This window comes from Daldinia loculata (genome assembly GCF_022478755.1).
Source record: "Daldinia loculata strain CBS 113971 unplaced genomic scaffold F4817scaffold_49, whole genome shotgun sequence".
NCBI lineage: Eukaryota > Fungi > Ascomycota > Sordariomycetes > Xylariales > Hypoxylaceae > Daldinia > Daldinia loculata.
This window is the reverse complement of record NW_026054903.1, coordinates 55,999-76,979: the sequence shown is the minus strand read 5'-3', so window position 1 is coordinate 76,979 and position 20,981 is coordinate 55,999. Positions and strand designations below refer to the sequence as shown.

The following is a 20,981-nucleotide window of genomic DNA, read 5'->3' as shown; positions in this document are numbered from 1 at the left end:
CTTAGTTTCTGTTTCCGTTTCTGGGAGCGTTTCGTCCAACCCGGTTCAACAGCTCTCGCGGGATTCTTCGGCCTCTTCCTCGCTGCTCCGCCGGGGGAGGCGGTGACGGCAACGACGGTGAGAAAGTGCCGGTGATCTGCACGCGCACGAAGTTGTTGTCGGTCGAACGGACTGGGCTCTCGTTGGCCGCGGCGATGGCGTTAGCGGTTTCTCGGGGTCGGGCTATCGAGGACGTCGACGTGGTGCGTGAGAAGAATGGCCAGACTACGTTGTCAGCCGTAAGTCGCCGGGTTCCGCTCCAGCTTGACTGGTCGTCGAGCAGCTCCAGTGGCTGGACGGCCTGTTGCGATACTTGGCGGCGCGCGGGTGTTGCTGTGCGGGGAGATTCCGTGACGTGCTCGGCGGTTGCCGCCAGAATCGGTTGGGAATCGGAACGCTCGGAGTGCGTGCGGGCGTGGGAACGAGATGGACCGGCGACGGACGAGTCGTCTCGATGGAAACTCGAGAGATAGCTGTGAGGTACGCGCGGGTGTCTGCTTACTGGCGCACGGAAAGGCGAGGGGGATTGCTGTCCCTGTAGTGATGAGCGTCGTTCCGGGATAAGAGCTTGGATGACAACACGTTCGAGGGGACTTCCTGGCATATTTATGTTCCTTCTTATGCTATCCAATCGATCCATGGGCATAGGAAGGGGGCGCCGCAACGGGGGCATGGGAAACTGTGATGGGGACGGCGGTAGTGATGAAGCCACCGAGGGTGGCGGGAGCGGCTGCTGCGGTGTCACTGGCCGGCGCGGAGATAGAATCTCATTGGTATCAGAACCTGAGCTCGAGACATTATGGAGATCGGCAGGCATTCTGCGCCTGTGAGATCAGAAGTTGGTTAGTTTCTCATTCTAAAGCTCAACGTTCACCAGAAAGATGAGATACTTACTCTGCCACCCCCCTATTTGCGCCGCCCATTTCCACAAGCTCGATTCCGTTACGAAGCAAGTCCTCAGGGTCATCAATATAGTGAGGTTCACTGGGAGGAGTCTCCTGCTTTCGGATACGCGGGAAGCACCGTCCTAAACCCAGCCATACCATATACCCACGGTATACGGGGAAGCAATCTTCGCTTGTGCCGAAGAAACCAATGATAGTCACCGTCGTCAAAATCGCGAACCACGGTTGGTTCGTTTCGAGCCACTCCAGGTCCCACGATGGCACAAATGTAACAGAGTCCCATGGGTATGGGTTTGCGTCGTTGTGTATATGACGGAAGTCGTACGCCATGGGTGGCGATTGAACTGCCTTTTGAATGTTTTTGGCTAGTAAGAAGAATGATACCGGGGCATATATAAGCATGATTGACGCTGTAACATTGTATAGGCGACGGCGTAGCCGAATACGTCGGGCTATCGCCAGGTTGTTGGACCCGATTGCTACTTGGCTATCTCTAGAGTATCTTCTATAGCGTAGATATGCCCAAACTATAGTCCACGTTAGTCATTCTCTTCTCTAGTACTTAAGGGGTAAGTAACCCTTGATGATCTTATATATACTCACAGGTAAACGGTATGGACAAGACCACAAAGATTGGGTTCGGCACATCAAAAAATATTATTTTTGGCCAACTGTTGTCGTACTCAGCGATACACCCGATAAGCGTGCCGACCTTGTACCGCTGTGAGATGGTGAAGTACGTCATGACCAACTGGATGAACGGAACCGCGAAGATGACAAGAGCTTGTTTCAATTCTCGGTATCTGTCCTCTCGGGAGTGTAGTTGTATCGCTCGCCTAACGTTAAACTTCTTCGACAGCTCGTAGACGGTGACAAGGATAGTAGCCGCGTAGATGGTCTTCATCGGCGTCGACAAATATACTTGTAAATCACAAAGTCCCTTGCCATCCCACCAGTCGTCCCAGTTGTCATTGCTCCAAATCATTGCATTTAGGACAGTGAAAAAGTTCATTATCGCCACGACTATGATGAGTGTTACTCCCGGAAGGTCACCATAGCGCCATAGCGTCCGAAGCGGCGGCCAACATAGCCCAGTACCGATGATGGCAAAGAGCACTCGGAGAACGAGGTTAACCTGAATACCAATGTTAGGCGTGTGATTCCAATCCACGGCCGCTGAGCCATCCTGATCAGAAGCAGCTGTGGTTGCGAAAGCCATAAAGGCGATCGCAATAGCTACTTTAATCATGATGGACATCGTGCCGTAGAGAAGTAGCTTATTGCTATCAGCAGTGGAACACCAAAATAGGCTGAAGAGAAGTTAGAAGTCCGAGGTGATATTGCTAGATAAAATTCGTAAGTCTTTCTTCATCTGATGTTGCAGTGTTGTACACGTCACATATCATCAATGCTTTGATGGTGGGAAGCTTACCTCGAGCTTGGAGACCTTCGAACAAGATCCTGCGTGAGAATGTAGAGAGAAAGGTTGGGGGACACTCCAGGCTGAAGGATGAAGGAGAGTGCTTCAAGGGAAAAAAGAATTTGTGTGAGCAAGTTTACCTCTTGCTCGAGAAATTCTGCTCTAGAAACTATTCGCCCTGGTAACTGCTGTGCAAGCAGACACCTGGAACGCTTAGAAGAGCGGGTACTTCTGCTTCAACTGCGCTGCCTTGTGCTAGTAGAACTTGCCAGGGAAAGAGGGGAGCTTGGTCTCACGAACAATAACACAAGGCGAGAGCCCTAGGGGTAGATAGTAAGTGCTATTAGGGAGTGATGGGGACAGGGGCGTGGAGACAGGAACATATGGCTGGCCAACCATTGGTGCTCTAAACGTGGAGCATCGTGGATATGCTGTCTTGTGTTTTTCCTTAGTAGAATAAGCAGAAATCGATGCCTGTGAGTGGTTGTTAGGGACAATAGATGATAGGACCTGGTGTGCCTGACGACTAAGACGTGACCCGCCTTCTTAATTCAGCTATGGAATAGGTTCATTATCCTACAACTACTAAGGTACGCCTGTGGTAAATTACATGGCTTAGAGGCACTGCTCTAACATAACTTGTATTCATAAAGGTAGCTCGTAGACAAACGATTCAGCCTTCACTGATGCTTTAGATATCTTGGGGTTGTCTGGTAGCGGAACTATCATGCTACTAGATCATAGAATGGTAGCCTGAATGTTTTGTAGGGATATCACGAAGAATGAGGATGTGAACACGGCATAAAACGCATCTCCGTTGAAGCCCAGAGAATTAGTGACCCATGAGCCAGGACCATTGATATAGCTGGGGGAGCTTCGTCCCAGGAATCTTGGTAGTCTAGGGATCTAACAAGAAGCTCACGCTAGGGATTGATGGTTTAGCCATATCCAGTGTATTTAATATCACGGAATTTAAATATTGGAAGAATTGGAAACTATTAAATAAATCGTAAGGTCTTGTGTGTGCTAAATTTCCCCTGGGATCATCTACTTGGATGAGACATATTGTGCTAGAACTTTTATTATTTTAGATTAACAAGCACATACATGGTACAGTAAGCATGTGGCTTGTCTTTCCTTGCGTATTTCATGTTATGGGGAATGGTCGTTAATCGAAATCATATAACCGAGTTTTGGATTTGCCTTTACTGCGTGCCGTTGTGCTACTGGACCTCCTTTATGAGCTTTCAAGTAGACGAACACAGACGTTTAGGTACTGAGTGTGTAAAGAAATAAACTGCCATGTATTACCTGTGTAGGATCAGTCATATTTAGGTGCCGAGGATCTATGTGTATGTAAAAGTGTGCTCATTAAGGTTGTAGGTTCGAGTTACAGTACTGCTGGAGATATTGTCAGGATTCTAGATGAGACATCTAGAACAAAGGACATGTTCAGTATGTATAGCTAGGGGCTTCTATAACCTAGGTTAAATTTCCTTCCGCAAAAACAATATCGTTTCCACACCCTCTAGGATCATGTTGTGATAAGACGACCTTGATTGGGCTAACATAATTGTTGTAGGTTTAGTATGTGCATATAAAGACTTAGCTCTTATTTTCTTGGGCATCTCAATGGTTGTTTTATAACAGGTATTTAGCTGTGTTCTATTTCCCATAAATGTAGGTAGCTTACATTAGAAATTCCTATCGTTCTTTTTTACATGGGAAGTTGATTATTTAAATATATTTACTGATCTGAATACTAAGCACTAAATATTATTATTTATAGAAATTCTCTTAATAATTAATCTAGGGATAACGCGTATATGTTGTAATTCGTAAAAATCAAGTCATGCCATCAGAATGTATGAGTGTAATGAATGGTCGTTCAGAAATGCAATTATAAGCTACTTGAGAAATCTTCAATTACAATATCCAATAATATTCAACAATCCATTTATCTTGTACCCCCCCACGATCTCTGACCAATTAGAATTAGCGATTAGGGCTACCTAATTTCCGTCGCGTCAAATGCAATCGCGAACTTAACGATATTTGACAAACGCGCAACTCTCAATATTCTCAACGTCCCTGCCCGCAGCTCAACCACCCGGCTACCACCGTATCCGCACTCCTCGTCAACGTGGATCCATATACAATTTGAAAAAAAAAAAATGTCTTTCCTCGCCCGTCGAGCCACAGCTGCCGCCCCAGGCCTCGCCCGCGCTTTCAGTGCGTCCGCTCGCCGTGATGTCGCCAGAATGACGCTGGTTGGCAACCTAGGTGCTACCCCCGAGGTCAAGGCTACCAGCACGGGCCGCGAACTTGTCGAGTACGCCGTCGCTAGCTCCCATGGGCAGAAAGAGAACCGCCAGACGAGCTGGTTCAAGGTCGCTGCTTTTATCGAGGAGGGACCCCGCCGGGATTTCTTGACTAGTTTACCTAAAGGGTACGTCCTGGGTTCAGACTTGATGTTTTTTTTTTTTCGGCTTTGTAGGAAATGTTTGGAGTGGGCGTATTAGTTGCGCTATCAGCTTCGCATGGAAATATTATCTATCTGTGCCGCAGAATTTTCTTTTTTTTCTTCTTTCTTTTTTTTTTTTTTTTTTACGATTAGTGTGGAGTGGAGACCGGAGCTGACATAAGATGCACAGATCTACCGTCTACGTTGAGGGTGACGCCATCATGAATAACTTCACCGATGCCGAGGGCAAGTCACGAAATGTGTTGAGAATTTACCAAAGTATGATTAACCAGCCTCTATGCTGTTTAGCCGCCAATGCTAATACACTTGAACAGGACATATTGAGGTCCTCAAGCGACCATCTCCTACTGAATAGGTAAATAGTCAATGTGTATAAAACTTGGGACGGCCAAGACGACGCCCATCGGACCAAGATGTGTGTGATCTTGGATTAGAGCTCTCCACTACGGGAATCTTATGTCTAATGACGGGACTACGCTTGGGGATGTTACTGTATGATACTGCTACGTCAGGACTTGATACCAAATGTGTTAATGATGTCCTTCACCGTACATTGTCCGGGATGACAATATACAATATGCCCCTAATTCCGCTCTCGGCTCGTGGAAAGTATTAAGTGGCAATGACCAAAATAATTGAACAATATCAATGCCCATACAGTTGGCCCTTCACTCCTGGCCTTCACTCCTGGCCTTCACTCCTGGAGCCTCGGGACACGGCTGCTAACGAGGTGCTTATATATATATATACTATGCGAACACTTCTAACCCTGACAAACTGCATATTAAGCCTGATGGACGACTGTGTTTGGCTGCTTTTAATGTCTTATAGCTACCTCTAATATGAGCAAATGTCTATTCGAATAAGCAACATCACCAACTCTATTGCGGAGCAAATACTATGAAATGGGACCATAACCCCCCCTCAATCCCACGTCTACGTCAGACCAAGCTACAGCTATCCATGCAGCCAAAACCAGCAGCGACGCCGCCTTCTTCGCTTTGATCTCCCTTCGTGCGCAGAAGATAGCCCGCCCTCTCGTTGTGGAGTATGGCCTTAGACTGCTGGTCCCAGATGCAGGTTCCATATATGCCGAGTTCGCAGATGACGCCGCCGTGCTCTAGCTTTCCATTGCGCAATGTCGTGTTCTTGACGGGTGGCGGCGTGATCAGCTCCATTAAAATATACGACGGCCAATGCGATTCCGGAACGGACTTCAGGAATGGTGGGATCGCGGAACGGTAGATGTTGTTGCCGCCTCCTTCCCTTTGGGGCTTGAGGACGTAACCTTTGCAGAGCTCAGGGTCGACAGCGATCTTTCGAGCTTGGAGCCCGGCTTCTGTTCCATCTAGAGGATAGATATTGGTAAATGTATTGGCTAGGTCAGATATAGATGTAGAGTCCTTGGATATGTAGCGGGACAGGATGGACGGGTTTGATGGCGTCTCGGGCGTTGCTAAAACCTGTTGAACTTTTTTAGTGCCGGCAACCTGGGTTAATACTGTTGGGCATTTGATGGCAGCCGATCTCTCTAAGTGGTAGCGAGCTTCCCAGGCGGATTGGTCAGGATAGTCTGACGGTCCATATCCGGAGCGCATATATATGACAGCAACTTCAAACGTATGAGAAGGTAGCTGCGGCGGTTGATATAGCAGCTGACGGCCTGCACCCTCGGCAAGGGTCGTTTGCTGTAAAATTTCCGAGTATGGTAGTCGGAATACGGGGATCAGCGGCTCTTCGGATTTTTGGAGTTCATATTCGAGATGGCGTTGGTCAAAGATATTCCTCTCACCCCCTTGAACGAGGAAGATGACACATTTCTGGTGGCTAGTAGATGGGGGCCCATATTCGATAAAGGCCTGTCGTATACCACTAGCTAATCCTGCAGCGCTACCATTCTCGGGCAATTGAAGTGTTCCTCTCGTTATCGAGTTCCCCAATAATGGATACTCTGCTGAAGAAAGATACCTAGACACTTCTTAGTATTGCATGTTTTGAGATGAAGGTGGGTTCTAACCTGTGGAGTAATGAGGTTTGCGATGAGAGACCTCCGAATGAGGACGCGATTGTGTTAAACTCAACCTGCTTGATCTGCGGACTAGATCCACTACGATCTTGGTGAACCATATAATCGGATCTGAAGAGGCCAAGACTTTTGTGCTGTAACATAGAGTGAGCTTTGTCTACATGCTAAATCAACAAAGACTCGTTTAATGAGCCTACCTGGACATAGCCCTCTTGCTTGACCCTTAGGTGAACTTTCCATAATTCTGTTATAAAATCATCGCTGTCCCCAATTCTATGCTTTGTTAGTTTATGGCCTTGAAGCTGAATGTATTCCCTTAAGTCCATTATACTTACTCTTTCACAACCTGAGCTAGAAACTCCTCATCTTGGCTAATAGATGCATATAGCTCATTATAAGCCTTCTGAACCGTAACTCCTTGATCGAAGCACACCTGGGGAAAGGGGCTCGGGAAGAGAGTAACGGGAACTGCAGTCGCAAGTATCCCGGCAGGATCAGCTTCAGCAGCGATAACAGCCGGAGGTGGTCGGACAGTCAAGCCATGGGTTATCGCCCAATCCTTGACCACTTCAGTCAACCTTTCGCCTTCACTAGGCGTGATGTCAGGTGGATAGTTGGACATGCCTAAATTATAATAATTGATGATATCAAACTGATGCTGGGGGAGAATAGTGTAGACCTTAGTAGAAAGGCTTATAAGCCAAAGAGGTACAAAGCTGTGGTGCTACCTGATTTGTCTTGAACTCGGCGGGATGAAGTTTGTGTCTTGCTACACCCGATTATTAGCGCCTCTACCTATAAATACTTGAGACGAACCAAACCAACCGTAGCCTAGCTGTCTTAAAACTGCTTGCAACCAATTATCATGTTAGGATTAGGCGCAGGTAGACTCGAGCAACAATATATATGTAATCACTGCTTAGAAATAAGAGCCGTGGCTATTTAGCTTCCATCGTGGATCTCTTTAGTACATGTAGCGTATTTTAGGATGTATACATCCCAAGTACACACATGCATGTATTCGAATTGAGTTGATCCTCGCTAACGGGGACACCCCGCTCTAGAGGTATTAAAATTCGATTTAGTCCGAAGGATCTAGATGACGTGACTGCAGAGCTAGGTATAAGTAGACGCTTGGCATTTACCTAGACATCTTGACATCTAAGGCTGCTAACGGTATTTTCTACTGGTTAAATTCCGGCAAATTTGGGCTATTATTTACATGTACATGTAAAACGGTACATGTAAGCACTTAGCCTTGAATAAATACCTACATGTATAATGGACTGAATATATTGGATAATCTTATATACATGTACTATTTTTGTAAGTAGATTTACCTAATTATTTATTTAATCTACCGGGAAAATTCAAACATAATACCCATAATCAATAAGAACAATTCTCTGGGGGGTTATGTTATGTATCTAGACATATAAGGGCCTCACTATATTAATATCACGTGATACCGGTCTTTCAATGGGCCTTACTCCGCGTCGCGAAGTAGGTACCTTGAGATCCTGGACACTTCGTACGCGTCAAATCCATGGTATGTACATGGATATCCTCTTTTAACAACGACACTTGCTGCTGCTGTCGATCGTATGTGTTGGCCACTAGGTATGTAGCTATTCTATATAATGCCCCCCGTCTTGCCATGCTCATTATGACCATTGTTTTCTAAGACATAACTGACTGCTTGGGTATTTGTAGAATTAATTAGCTAACAATAAGTGAAACTTCTGTACCTACTCTTCCGTTTAAGAGACAGGGGATTTAAAAAAAAGCAAGAGCAATGGCAATAAGTCAACTTATTACTTGCCACTTGCTACTTATACCCTGTCGAGTCCTTAGGTCCTAGTAACTTGAACCTTCCTAAGCTGTGAGGTACGCTGCGAAGTACCTAAATACCGCTTATTGTTAATTATTCGACTATCTAAGTCGGTCCTCTCATCGGTCCACTCATCCTTAAATGGGATTGAAACTTCACATCTTGTAATACAGATCTCTTATATGTTCTACATAGGTATGCACTAAACGTCTTCGTCCAGCAACATGTGCTTATGGTTTGTTCACTGAGTGAGTAGAGTCTACTTCTCGGCGAGCTGGCACATTCATAAGTACCTAGGCACCTCGGAGCGTACTGCAAGACTTTCATTTTTTCATCTTTACAAACTCCTTCACATGGTCACGCAGTTGTATGCTGCAGCTCCATACTCGGCGTGATCTACATCCCGCTTTTTCTCTTCCCTTCACGCCGCCGGTTTCTCGTTGTTGCCGGCTGTTCTTTCTTATTTTCTCTTACTGACGCCCGGGGTTACTTAGCCTCCTCCCCAACACTTGTGACATATCATATTTCCTTCTTCACATCTCCAAAACTCATACAAGTTCATGGTCACTGTTCTATTGTCCATATTGAACGTCCACCTACTGTAAGTTGATGCCTTCCTTTACTAAATGACCTCGGGAACTTCTGGCATTATCCGTCGTTTACTGCCTACCTAAGGCAGGTATGTTCGACGATGAGAAAAGGATGCTACATCCTGTGCTCTTTGAATCTAACTTAGGAAGCTCCTTCTCGATTGCCACTATTTCTGTAGCTTCCCATTTTATACCTCTAATATTTCGTTGAGACCTGAATTCACATCCCCAACGCAAACTTTTAACACTCCACTCCACCATTCCCCTACGTACCCTTTCACATCATTACTTACATATGTAGCAATCGATACGTGTCATACTGATATTCTTTTAACTTCTAGTATCCCTTCACACCTCTTATTGACCCCACTCGATGGTATCGTTTGAGTGACAATGGACGATCCATGGGACTGGGACGTCGATAAGGTGGTTCAGGAGCTCTGCTCAGCCAATCGATCTTGGGAACCTCCAACTTCTACTGCCCTGCAGTTCCTGCCGCCCCCGGAGAAACTTGAACCTTTATTGCGAGAGCATGGAGTTGACGGTCATACGCTTCTCACATATGATCGTGCCGAACTCTGCCAAGACTTATGCATCAGGATTGCGAAGCACAAATCTATACTCAAGCATATCATCAGCTCATTCCGCTCTCGTAGCAAACAGTATAGACTGTATCAGAAACGCAGCTACTCGGAATTTGAAGCTGAAAATGACGAAGGTCAAACGGGAAACAGTGTCAATAGGGAGGTATTACTAATTAAGCCTACTTCTCGCAACCCTCTTTCGCCTTTATCAAAAGGAAGCATCGATCTTACCTCGGAGAGGCCACAAGATGCGCCCCAAAGACCTCCGCTGAGCAATATTCATGAAGGTCCTCATCCTGGAGTCGCGTCTACTACGACTCCATATCGATCTAACACTTTTCATGACACTCCCTCCTACGCTCAGGAGACCCCCACACCGCACACGCCTGCCACGAAGAAACGAAAAGTAGCCCCTACGCTCATTTCAACCGAGATCGATGTTAACATGTCACGCACCATTCCCTCCGAAGCGGACGTGATTATAGCATCTAGATCAAGGAACCTTATTAATAATCGAGGAAATGATGCAATTGATTCAACCTGGGCTTACCTCGGAAAAGATGCACTCACTAGAGTGGATATCGTTGAAATGGTCAACGACGCCGAACCTTTCTCGAAAGACATGTTGCAAGAAGAACGGCAACTCGCATTCGTTCAAGTCAATAGACTGCCGTATGGCCGCCGGCTACAGATCAACCAGCTTCTCAAGCGTCGGATGCTGCGGAATAGAAAGCCTCGAGTTCCCTACGCGATTAAGCTGGATATGGTACCTGGGGCCAACAATCCGGATCACGATAAAATCTTACCTTTGTACGGAGACTCAGATGAGGAGTACGATTCAGAGACTTGGGCTGAAATAGAAACCGAACAGCTCAAGCAGAAGGACCGACGTGGCCTGTCTGGCGACGAAGTCCAAGCTGTGATCGATGAATCTATTCAGAAATTTGTGTCCGATTGGAGAGAGCGCAAGGCCTCCAAGCTCTTATACAAATCCAACCAAATTTGGTTAAATGCTCGAAGGGCCGGCCTAAAGATGTCGATCGACAAGAACCGCAGTGATTTCGAGGCATGCGAATCCCGCATTGCGAAGTATTGTAGAGAGATGACTCTCCAGCATTGGCGTAAAATAGCCGAGTTGAAGATGAACACCTTGATCTTGCAACAGAGTGTAGAAGACAGGGAATATGCTTCGTGGGTTCTCAGTGTCATCACTACCCCAACCGAACCTGAAAAGCTCTTGGCCCCGCCTCGGACTTCCGTTAGAACCCGTCGACAATCAAAGCTAGTTTCTGCCGATTCTGAGGATGAGGAGATACTGACAAGTGAATCCGAGAATGAGCTTGACGGATTCGTTGTCGATGACCCCTCGCCCCCTGGTGCGTCTCGTAGCGGTTCACCCATGGCAATTTTTGAAGACGATACTCCTCCCGTGCAACAAGAACGCCGCCGCGAAAGTGACCAAAACGAGGTATCTATGGACTTTAAACAAATAGAAACCATCGATCTTACACAGTCTCCTCAAACGCCAGTCAAATCTCAAAAGTACCATGTGATAGATCTTACTACTCCCGTCAAACCCAAACCAGATCCCAATAGCTCACCCAGGACAAGGCCTAGTAACACACCGGGAAAGATAGGTCAATTGTATAATGAGCAATCGCCTCTTATAATGAGCGTCAATGACCTGGACCCAGCTGAACAAATGATAGCCAAAGAACTGGCTAAGCAAGACGAAGGATATCTATCATATATCTTTTCGGTAACCATGGAGAAGCAATCAGACGAAGCTTGGATAGATTTTCTATCTAATGAATTGGAAGAGCGAAGAATCCCGAAGTCTCCCTACGATACTCCCGAGAAGCAAAAAGCTTTCGCTGCCTTCACGATGCTTCGTTTGTTTGAAATATATAGAGACGATAACTTCTACTCAATAAGTCAGTATAAGAAGCTAAGCTATGATGAAATAGTGAAGAAGGCAGAAGACGCAGGGACACAGACAGAGACACTCAACAGTTATGCGAACTTCCTCCGCCGCTTATCTGATCGCTTCGAGTGGAAGGTTATTGATACGGGAATAGCCGATCGAAAATCCCCGTCGAAGCAGAAGAGGCGTAGGAAATTGGTTCGCAATCAAGAAGCAGAAAGCCTCAGAGAGCATGATCGGGCACGGGCGGCAGAACAGAAACATCGACAAGAGGTACTCCGTGCGAAATTTAAAGAGCTCGAGGCACAAGGCGTAGCAGTTCTTGATCAGAAGAATATGATAATCAACGAGAGCAAAGAAGACGACCAAGGATTTATTTACATCCATCCTGAGATCGCACGGCGCATTAAGGAACATCAAGTAGCAGGAGTCAGATTCATGTGGAATCAGATTGTAGACTCCAGAGCGAAGCAAGGTTGTCTACTCGCGCATACCATGGGTCTCGGAAAGACCATGCAAATCATTACACTCCTAGTCGCTATCGCCGAAGCTGCAGGGTCCGAAGAAAAGTCAATCTCCTGTCAGATACCTAAAGGCCTCAAGGAGTCAAAAACCCTTGTTCTTTGCCCTCCCTCCCTCGTTAACAACTGGATGGACGAATTACTTTCTTGGGCTCCCCAAGGACATAGACTTGGCGAGTTTTTCAAAGTTGACCAGTCAGCGGATGTTTCCGAACGCGATGCGAACATTGAGTCTTGGGACGAACGAGGTGGCATCCTCATTTTTGGCTACAATCTCTTCAAGGACTATGTGCTTCAGGAAGATTTTAGAGAAATATTGTGCGACGGCCCCAACCTCGTTGTGGCCGATGAGGCGCACACGATGAAGAACCCGAAGTCGCAAACTCACGCCGCCGGTGCACATTTCAGAACTCTGAGCCGAATTGCCTTAACCGGTTCGCCCCTGGCTAACAGGGTCGAAGAGTACCATGCCATGGTTAATTGGATTGCACCAAACTACTTATCCGATATCAGTGAATTCAGATCGTTGTACGCCAATCCAATCAAAGAGGGGCTCAAACTAGACAGTACTATGAGTCAACGCAGAATGGCTCTGAAGATGTTAAGGGTCCTCAAGGAAGAAGTTGCGCCAAAAGTACAGCGAATAACAATCGCAGCGCTGAAGCATGACATACCAACAAAGCTAGAATTCCTCTTAACCGTACCTCTTACCAATGTGCAGCGAGAGGCGTATGAAACCTTCATCAGTTACCAACTGGATCACCCAGGATCGAGTCAACTAGCTTCTATAGATACGTTGGGTATCCTCTGTGCTCACCCCTCGATCTTCATGAAAAAGTTGCAGGATCGAAAACAGGGTTCTACAAAGTCGATTCCGAAGGCGGAGACTCTACCTAGTGAGCTTATTACTAGCGAGATTACGCTTTTGCATAAGACAAGGGACCTGGGTGCGTATGCATTATCCTGGAAAATCCTAATATTGCTCTCTATTCTCGACGAGTGCAAGCGCATAGGTGATTCAGTTCTCATCTTTAGTCAATCTATCCGTACGCTCGATTATATAGAGTCTATTCTCAAAACCAAGAGATTTTCCTATGAACGGATTGACGGGAAAGTCCCGACAACTAAACGACAGTCCGTTGTCAAGGAATTCAGCAAGGGCAAAGTTGATGTGTTTCTCATCTCTACCAGAGCTGGCGGCGTTGGCCTCAACATGACGAGTGCCAATCGAGTCATTATTTTTGACGTCAAGTTCAACCCACAGAACGAGCAACAGGCCGTCGGGCGTGCATATCGTATTGGTCAGAAGAAACCAGTCTATGTTTACCGCTTGGTTTGTGGGGGTACGTCCGAGGAGAAGGCGCTGAATATGGCGATATGGAAGATGCAGTTAGCTTCTCGAGTCGTTGACCAGAAAAATCCTATCCCTAAAGCCCAGGAATTCGGTCAATCATTTGAGATGCCAACGGAGCCCAAGCAACAAAACATCGATACACATATTGGCAAAGATAATGTCCTAGATAAGGTCATTGAAGCCCACAAAGACGGCATTAGAGCCATTACGATGATGGACACTTTTGAGGAGGAAGAACTCGAAGATGCTGTCTTGACGGCTGAGGACCGCGCGGAAGCTGACCTATTGATCGCCCAAAATGAGGCTCGTAGGCTGGGCAAGCCTATTCCGCCTCTGTATTCTATGAATCAAGGTAGACTACCTAACGAAGCCAACAGGGTTATGCTGCAGACTCCTGTGGTAGATAGCAAGGCTCAGAATGACCAAGTCTTAGATGTGCCTCCTATTGGAAGCTCTAATATCCTACAGGCCGCAAACCCTCCTCAGAATAACGCTGTCTTATATCAGCCCGACCTATTGCGGCCAATTCAGGGTACTACTACACATATTCGGAGATCACAGCAAAATTCGGGCCATGTCATGGGTAGTCAATTTACCAATTGGGAGAATCAGCCAGCTTTTAAGGGAGAGTTGACGCGAGCCTTTTCAATGAGCAAGGCACCGCATGATGATGAACAGAAACGGAGCGCCGCGCATGCCATTACAGCAGCAGTTTGGGATCGACAACGACCTTCTGAGCAACATGCCCAGGTGAAATGGGAGATAATGACAGCAGCATCGTCTCCACGATTTGTTGAAGCAATCTGCTTGAACCTTCTATCTACTGCTGAGCTGGCCGATATGGAGCCATCGGATATTGCCACAAAGCGGCATGATTGGGATAAATTGACGGAGGCAGAATGGGAGGAACAAAAAGCCGCTGCGGCTCGCAAGTCCGAGGCAGACCCCGAAGTAGGAACAAACCATTCACTTTCACATGATAAGATCCAACTAACTTCTATTTCTGATGACAGCATCTCCAATATGCACTCCACCAAATGTCGTCCACTCCCAAGGGGGAAAATTCTGGCCGACGTAAACCTCTTCGACTAGATGATCAGGAGGCGTTAGAAACTGTTATCGAGAACAGAAAGGCGAAGCAGTCTTCCCATGCTAATCCTCGCCTACCTAGCTGGGCTATAGACGCAGTTACTAGACAGGGACGCACATCGTCACCGTCGATACACCCTTCCGCCGGCTCTTCATCCCACCTTTCACCCAAAAATCCTTTTAAGTGAGCCTTCGAGGTTTTAATGCAATATCAGGCCCGGCTTTCGATTCCAGCATCTCCCCCTTTTCAATTTAGGCTTTCGGATCGCCATTTCAGGGGCCCTCGGCGTTTGGGGCGGATTTACCTCGTTGCGCAAGGAATGAGATACCCAAGGAAAATACAGAACCGTTCTGTATATTTGTTTTTGCTTCGTGAAGAAAAGGGAAAAAAAAAATAAAATAAAAAAAGGGGGAATGAGAAAGGCATACGTGATACGAAACTCGCACTGTGTTTTAATGATAGGGAGGGTAGCTAGATACATTTTGCGATCACTGCCATAAAACCGATGATAACAACTTGGTTTGTTCTCGACGACTTTTGGCTGGCTTTAGCTCTCATGAGGAAAGTTCTTTTGTGGACGAGATTACGTACCTTAGGTTCAGTAATAAGGTAGTTGCCGAATTGACACAATTGACCGATCTATTAATTGCCGCTCTCGATGACACGTAGATCAACCCTTCTGATTATACTTCCATTGCTCGGCTCATCTCACTCACATTGTTTAGTCTCGAAAATGGACCTATGGTCTAGGTAAACTAGACTTTACACACGTCGTCACTTTTTAGCCTTAGGCCTATTTTCAAAGCCGTGAATAAAACCATACTGATTCAACGCCCCTTCCCCCCCTACAGCATAGGCTAGACTTCTCGTATTTTAAACAGAGACGAAGTAGATAGAGAGGTTCGTACATTAATTAACGTCTCTTTTCATTTGTTTGTCTTAAACCTTTACTCTCTTTTCCTATCTAAAAAGGGGGGAACCACCACCAACGCCATACAAATCCTACCAACCTTGGAGAGTACGATCAAATAAATAATACTTCCTTGTGAAAAAAATACCGCCTCGACGTTGAGACACGCGTGATACGTGAGTAATTACAGGAAAGCTAAAGTCATCTTCGCCCCAGGTACGTATGTTTGTCTCCTTACCGCTTCTACCCTCTACCCATTCGCTCTCTGCTCACTCATTAAGGGGCGGTTAACCTAACTAACTAACCTCCTTATCTACTTCTCTTCGCATCCCCTCGCCCACCTTAGGATTGACCAACCGCCTACCAAGCCCAAAGAACCTTATGGTGCAGGACTCTGGCACCCAACCTCTCGAACTCAAAGGGCGTAATCCAGGAGTCATTGGCCGGGAGCTTGGCGAAGACGCTAGCGCCCTTCCAGACGACGACCTGCTCGTCCATATCGCGAGCCGAGTGCGTGATAAGCACGCGGTCAGCGAGTTCGGGGCGGCGAGCCTTGAGCTTCTCGTGGAGCATCTGCGTGAAGGCGGGGGTCTTGGAGCCCCCGCCCACAACCATGATGCTGCCGATGTAATCACGCAGCTTCTTGTCGTCGCCCTTGGCTGCGTTCTGGATGCTCGTCAGGATCGCAATGTCGAGCGGTACCACGGGCAGCACAGAGTCCCGCTCCGCGGCTAGCGCCTTAGCTGTGCGCGCCGCTGAGTCTACGAACATGCCTGCTGGTGGAGCTGGGGACGCCCCGTTGCGCGCGGTTGATGTCCCGTTCGGTGCTGGGCTACCGGTCCCTGTTACCGTACCGTTGGCACCGAAGTGGAAGGTCGGTGGGACGGGAGTAGCTGCTCCTTCGGGGGCCGGCGAGGCTGCGGCCGAGCCACCTGGCGTTCCGTTGTTGAGGTCGCCCCTAAGAAAGTTAAAGGGCTGAGATTTCTCCTTCATCGGCGTGGCAACGTTCGGGTCGAGAGACGAGGGCGGGAAACCGTTGGCGTTGGAAACTACGGAAGGCTTGATGAGAGCAAGAATAGCAGTCTGCGCCGCAGAAACTGGGTCGTCGGGCACGCCGACGTCGTACGCATTATAAGAACGGTCAATTAGTTTGCGCCGACTACGTATCTTGGCTGAATTATCGAATATGGCCGGCTCATAAAAGCCCATCGGGGCAAGGATGACTTCGTCGTATGTCTTAAAGCTGTACTCGCGCGTCGGTTGGTTCGGAGCGCGTAGGTGGAAATTGTAGAGTTGTACTGAAATATCGGTCTGGGTCATCGTGCAATATTTGATCTTTAATTCCTCAGCTAGGAGAAAGTCGTACCGTCTCCTAAGATTGATATCCTGGTAAGGAAAGTGGTCGTAAAGCATCATCTTCATAAATGTTTCCGTCACGTCATAGCCGCCGTACTTGAGGTTGATGCGGGAGTCCTCGACACAGAGTCCGTCTTCGACACACGCAATCGAGGTCTTTTGGGCCCCGACATCGACTACGCACGCTTGCGTGTACCCAGCACCGAATGTCGCAGCCATGCTCTCCTGAATAAAACATATCCGACTAAATTCGAACCAAGTCATGCACGACTTGAGAATCTGTTCCACGTATTTCTTGTCGTACAAATCAGGAATCACGAAGACGCAGCTATAGTTCTTCCATGTACTATTCCTAGTCAGTCCAAGCTCCTGTCTAATAGCCTTGTCCAGAAGAGTTTCGAAGTCGTCATATAAATGTTCTGCAGTCGTATAATCGTCTTCGTTTAGCCAGCCGTGTTGCATCGGCCACCATAGCTTGAATTTGGGGTTAGAGTCGTCGGGAATACGCTGGGCCGCCTGACCTATGAAGCATGAGGCGAGCGAGTTGGGATCTTCAAGAGCCTTAACGTCGGTCCATTCGATCTGGAGAGGGTCGTTATGTAATGAGATCTCTTTCGATTCAGTTCGTCTATTATGATTCACAACCAACTCTTTCGAATTTGGCAGCACTCTAAGCTTCCTAGATCGCATATCCACCTTGAGATCATTAGACATCTTCTGATACTTCTTAGACCATTCCTCGCCATATTGTTGGTCTGTAGTCGCGGCTTCAAACTGTCGGCGAGGAAGAGCCTCATGCATTTCGGATTCGGTTTGGGGGAACTTGGTCGCAATTGCCATGGGTATAGTCTTGGGCAAGGCGTCGCTAGCAAAACCTATTCTGAGATTTTGGCTCCCCGGATGTATAACAATAACCTTGGAAGGGTCCAAGCCCTCGCTGACTGCTGGAGCAGCATCCTCGGGTTGGATGTCTGGAACTGGTAACGGTACTTCAGCGTGTCCGTTGCGCGCAAGAGCACGATCACGATCCTTGGCACTCTGAACGAGTCTATCTCTATTCGCTTCGGCCTGCAGTCGAAGTGCTAATACTTGGTCATCGCGTTTCATGTAATCACTATGAAGTAGAATATATCAATCAGCTCTGGCACTCTGCTGTGTGTACTATACAAATGTATCGAGGGCGTCGCGTACGTGTAATAGTTCTTTTGGTTGATTGGCGTAACATCAGGCCAGCTCGTCTGCTTCATGCCATTGTCGGTTCGTTCAAGTCCTTTGATACCATCATGTCAGCTTCATACATGCGCGCAGGGTCAATGGATTAATAACTAACCTTCCCGAAGGAGGACCTTCTCACTGACTTTACCGACCATGATTACGGATTAGATGAATGGCGGATGTGGTGATGATGGCTGCATCTACGTGGATATGTATTTGTTGTTCTAGCATTTGAAAAATTGTTCAAGTATTTGGGCGCGGTGGAATTTTATTTTGCGTCTACAGTGAATTTGTCTTCGAGCTTGCCCTCTTGTCCCTGCGGCTTGGGCCATTATCAAATCAATCAGTCGCGGCTGCGCCAGTTGGTACTCAGCTAGAGCCTAGCTAATGTTACCTGGTATTTGTTCTGGAACCGGGGCGCGCTAAGCCTTATTTGAGCTTAGTACTCGTGCTTGGTAGCGGAACTCGGTAGCTGGATTATCCTATCTTGTCAAGATAAGATTTGAATAAGCCATTGCAGTCAAATCCAACTAAAGAGTCCAATAATCTTCAAACCAGCAAGTCCAATGTTAATTAAGATATTTAGTATGCTTTACCTAGGTAATATTCTTTAATATGTGCTTTCTAACAGCTTATCAAGCTATTTCATTCTAATTCTAATCTTTAGTATTCTAATTTCTAGTTAGTTCTTTTATAAAAGAATGCTACCTATAACTTGCTTACAGAACACCGGCCAGTTAGTATAGTTATAGCTTTTCTCTCTCACAACTTACAAGCAAACAAAGATACTCGAAAACAAACGGGCGGGCATTGTTTTACTGATGTCAAGCAAAATATATAACAAATAAACAACTTTTTTAATTGAATTATTTTCCCTTTCTCTTAGTACGAAAAGGCTAAAGTCGAAGCTGAGTCACCTGACAACCCGACACCTATGACGTCGCTTTTCAACTCACATAGCTGTCCTCCCTATGTACTTTCCTTAGTCGTGCCTGCCTGCCACTTCTTACGTTCCTTCGTTCTGTCTGACTTACATAACGTACGTAAATAACTTTGACAACATAATATATACGAATTATAGCTTCTCTCGTCAACCCCTTTAAACTACTACCTCACATTAGAATTTCTCCTCTTACATAGGTCCCGTCTGGTCACTTTTTGTACGTGTTCACCATGGCCCCCATCCCAGTCTATACGGACAGCCCCATTGCTGCCGCGAAGGCTTCGGGAGTGACGCCACAGACTGCTCCACCATCGTCCACTTCAAAGCCAACCCCAACTAGCTCATTACCTACTTCGTCCAGCCAGGCCTATCCATCCGCGCAACCTGGTGCCGTGCCCTCACTTCCAGCCACGACGGCAGACGCCTCTCGAGCACGTGTCTCATCTCAACCAATTCAAACGGCTAATCATGACGGGCCCCCAGCACCGCAACCTGGGGCCGTCCCTGTCCCAACCGGTGTCGCTAAACCGAATATACCACCACCACCTAAAGCAGGTGAGAAGCTTATGAGCATACCGTATCCTCAGCAGATGGCAATCCCGCCACCTACTGCACCAAATCAGTCTCAGCAGCGGGGTACATCTACAGCCCCGGTGCCTACTTCAGAATATAGCCCCCAGGGTTCCGCAGCTTTAAGTGGCCCACCAGTTCATCATAGCTTGGAGCACCCTCCGGGATACCATCAGAATTCTAACGCTTCTGAGCTCGGCAATTATCAGAGATCGGCTTTTCAGCGGAGTGAGGTAGAAGATCAGACAGGGAGTTCAGAAAGTGGAGTTTGGGAAGCTGCGAAGAAATGGGCTCATCAGACAGGAGAGAAGATCGCAGCAGCAGAAACTGAAGTTTGGAAGAAGATCAACAAGGAATAATATTACCACGAAGATTAACGTTCACCGTCATCGACAGGTAGAGTCGGTCCGCTGTAAATCAGGTTCTCTCGCCAGAATTCATCACTGTTATCAAAGAAATTGCCAAAGATGGAATATACCACTACACAGATGACATATGTAGTCTGAGACTAGTGCAACTAAAGGAACTAGTGAGCGACTCTTTTTATCTATTCAGGTCTCATAGGGGGTTGTCGTTGAGAGACTTAATACGATTAAACAGTAGTTAAAGTAGGGTTATAAAAACAAATACATATTCGGCCTGTATAGACATTACGAGGTATGGTTAATGCCAACTAGGCCGTGTTCGGGGCACGTAGTCTACTACGTAACTCGTAACCTGCGTTCTGTTAAACCTCTCGCTTTCAACGTCTGTTTCCATTGCTAGGTTCAACGCATGATATGATCTTCCAATGGGTCTACGCTAGGTATCTGGGGAAGTGATCTAGTCATCGTCAGCCCGCGATCTTCATGATGAAAAGGCGATAGTAGTTACTAAATTTAAGGACAATGGGGCTTGCGGGTAAAAGCGAGCATTGAATAATTTCCCGAAGGAGTCAACAACGTTATGCGATGAGACGGGACCGGGCCTATCCCGGTAAGCTAGCCCCGGAGTGGGGTATCAAGCGGCCCCATAGAACGATTCGTAGAACATATGGAAAGACCAAGAGTCCACCCCTTGTCTGCTTTACACGACACGATCTGGCAGGAACTAATTAAAACAACGCTCGCCAGATGCGGCGGCCGAGGTCAGACTCTCGGTGAAATTCCCATAATGAACACATCGAATGATACGTACATACGATGAACTCCCCCGAGAGAAAAGGTTACATTATAGAGA

The 20,981-nt window shown here is 47.0% G+C and overlaps 6 protein-coding genes across 6 annotated transcripts; 3 read left to right on the top strand and 3 right to left on the bottom strand.

The window, feature by feature from the left end:
* Position 1: 1 nt before the first annotated feature.
* F4817DRAFT_367425 (pheromone A receptor-domain-containing protein) lies at positions 2–2,202 on the bottom strand (the record flags this gene model as incomplete). The annotated part of the gene is made up of 3 exons (XM_049307121.1): positions 2–863; positions 934–1,471; positions 1,548–2,202. 3 exons carry the CDS (start codon positions 2,200–2,202, stop codon positions 2–4), a joined length of 2,055 nt encoding a protein of 684 aa, XP_049156254.1.
* Positions 2,203–4,459: 2,257 nt separating this feature from the next.
* Positions 4,460–5,338, top strand: F4817DRAFT_209008 (nucleic acid-binding protein). The gene is made up of 3 exons (XM_049298667.1): positions 4,460–4,813; positions 5,019–5,107; positions 5,164–5,338. The coding sequence occupies exons 1-3, from the start codon at positions 4,539–4,541 to the stop codon at positions 5,202–5,204; spliced, it is 405 nt and encodes a 134-aa protein (XP_049156253.1). The 5' UTR covers positions 4,460–4,538; the 3' UTR covers positions 5,205–5,338.
* Positions 5,339–5,740: 402 nt separating this feature from the next.
* Positions 5,741–8,117, bottom strand: F4817DRAFT_209017 (glutathione synthase). Its single transcript, XM_049298668.1, has 5 exons — positions 7,701–8,117; positions 7,211–7,644; positions 7,073–7,148; positions 6,867–7,009; positions 5,741–6,817 (listed from the first exon to the last, which is right to left on the bottom strand). The coding sequence occupies exons 2-5, from the start codon at positions 7,495–7,497 to the stop codon at positions 5,791–5,793; spliced, it is 1,533 nt and encodes a 510-aa protein (XP_049156252.1). The 5' UTR covers positions 7,498–7,644; positions 7,701–8,117; the 3' UTR covers positions 5,741–5,790.
* Positions 8,118–9,196: 1,079 nt separating this feature from the next.
* Positions 9,197–14,962, top strand: F4817DRAFT_208978 (P-loop containing nucleoside triphosphate hydrolase protein). The gene is made up of 3 exons (XM_049298666.1): positions 9,197–9,307; positions 9,638–14,630; positions 14,693–14,962. The coding sequence occupies exons 2-3, from the start codon at positions 9,690–9,692 to the stop codon at positions 14,954–14,956; spliced, it is 5,205 nt and encodes a 1,734-aa protein (XP_049156251.1). The 5' UTR covers positions 9,197–9,307; positions 9,638–9,689; the 3' UTR covers positions 14,957–14,962.
* An 872-nt stretch (positions 14,963–15,834) lies between these two features.
* On the bottom strand, positions 15,835–18,630 carry F4817DRAFT_208959 (actin-like ATPase domain-containing protein). The gene is made up of 3 exons (XM_049298665.1): positions 18,366–18,630; positions 18,227–18,305; positions 15,835–18,149 (listed from the first exon to the last, which is right to left on the bottom strand). Exons 1-3 carry the CDS (start codon positions 18,403–18,405, stop codon positions 16,040–16,042), a joined length of 2,229 nt encoding a protein of 742 aa, XP_049156250.1. The 5' UTR covers positions 18,406–18,630; the 3' UTR covers positions 15,835–16,039.
* A 147-nt stretch (positions 18,631–18,777) lies between these two features.
* Positions 18,778–20,421, top strand: F4817DRAFT_346427 (uncharacterized protein). Its single transcript, XM_049304395.1, has one exon. It carries the CDS (start codon positions 19,424–19,426, stop codon positions 20,120–20,122), a length of 699 nt encoding a protein of 232 aa, XP_049156249.1. The 5' UTR covers positions 18,778–19,423; the 3' UTR covers positions 20,123–20,421.
* Positions 20,422–20,981: the final 560 nt, after the last annotated feature.

Coding starts and splice junctions, on each gene's coding strand:
- F4817DRAFT_209008 (XM_049298667.1), top strand. CDS start 4,539: ATGTCTTTCCTCGCCCGTCGAGCCACAGCTGCCGCCCCAGGCCTCGCC. Junction 4,814..5,018: donor TTGACTAGTTTACCTAAAGG/GTACGTCCTGGG, acceptor TAAGATGCACAG/ATCTACCGTCTACGTTGAGG. Junction 5,108..5,163: donor TGTGTTGAGAATTTACCAAA/GTATGATTAACC, acceptor ACACTTGAACAG/GACATATTGAGGTCCTCAAG.
- F4817DRAFT_209017 (XM_049298668.1), bottom strand. CDS start 7,497: ATGTCCAACTATCCACCTGACATCACGCCTAGTGAAGGCGAAAGGTTG. Junction 7,149..7,210: donor CTAGCTCAGGTTGTGAAAGA/GTAAGTATAATG, acceptor AACAAAGCATAG/AATTGGGGACAGCGATGATT. Junction 7,010..7,072: donor AGCAAGAGGGCTATGTCCAG/GTAGGCTCATTA, acceptor TCTATGTTACAG/CACAAAAGTCTTGGCCTCTT.
- F4817DRAFT_208978 (XM_049298666.1), top strand. CDS start 9,690: ATGGACGATCCATGGGACTGGGACGTCGATAAGGTGGTTCAGGAGCTC. Junction 14,631..14,692: donor AGTCCGAGGCAGACCCCGAA/GTAGGAACAAAC, acceptor TTCTGATGACAG/CATCTCCAATATGCACTCCA.
- F4817DRAFT_208959 (XM_049298665.1), bottom strand. CDS start 18,405: ATGGTCGGTAAAGTCAGTGAGAAGGTCCTCCTTCGGGAAG. Junction 18,306..18,365: donor GAAGGTCCTCCTTCGGGAAG/GTTAGTTATTAA, acceptor ATGGTATCAAAG/GACTTGAACGAACCGACAAT. Junction 18,150..18,226: donor AACCAAAAGAACTATTACAC/GTACGCGACGCC, acceptor TCTACTTCATAG/TGATTACATGAAACGCGATG.
- F4817DRAFT_346427 (XM_049304395.1), top strand. CDS start 19,424: ATGGCCCCCATCCCAGTCTATACGGACAGCCCCATTGCTGCCGCGAAG.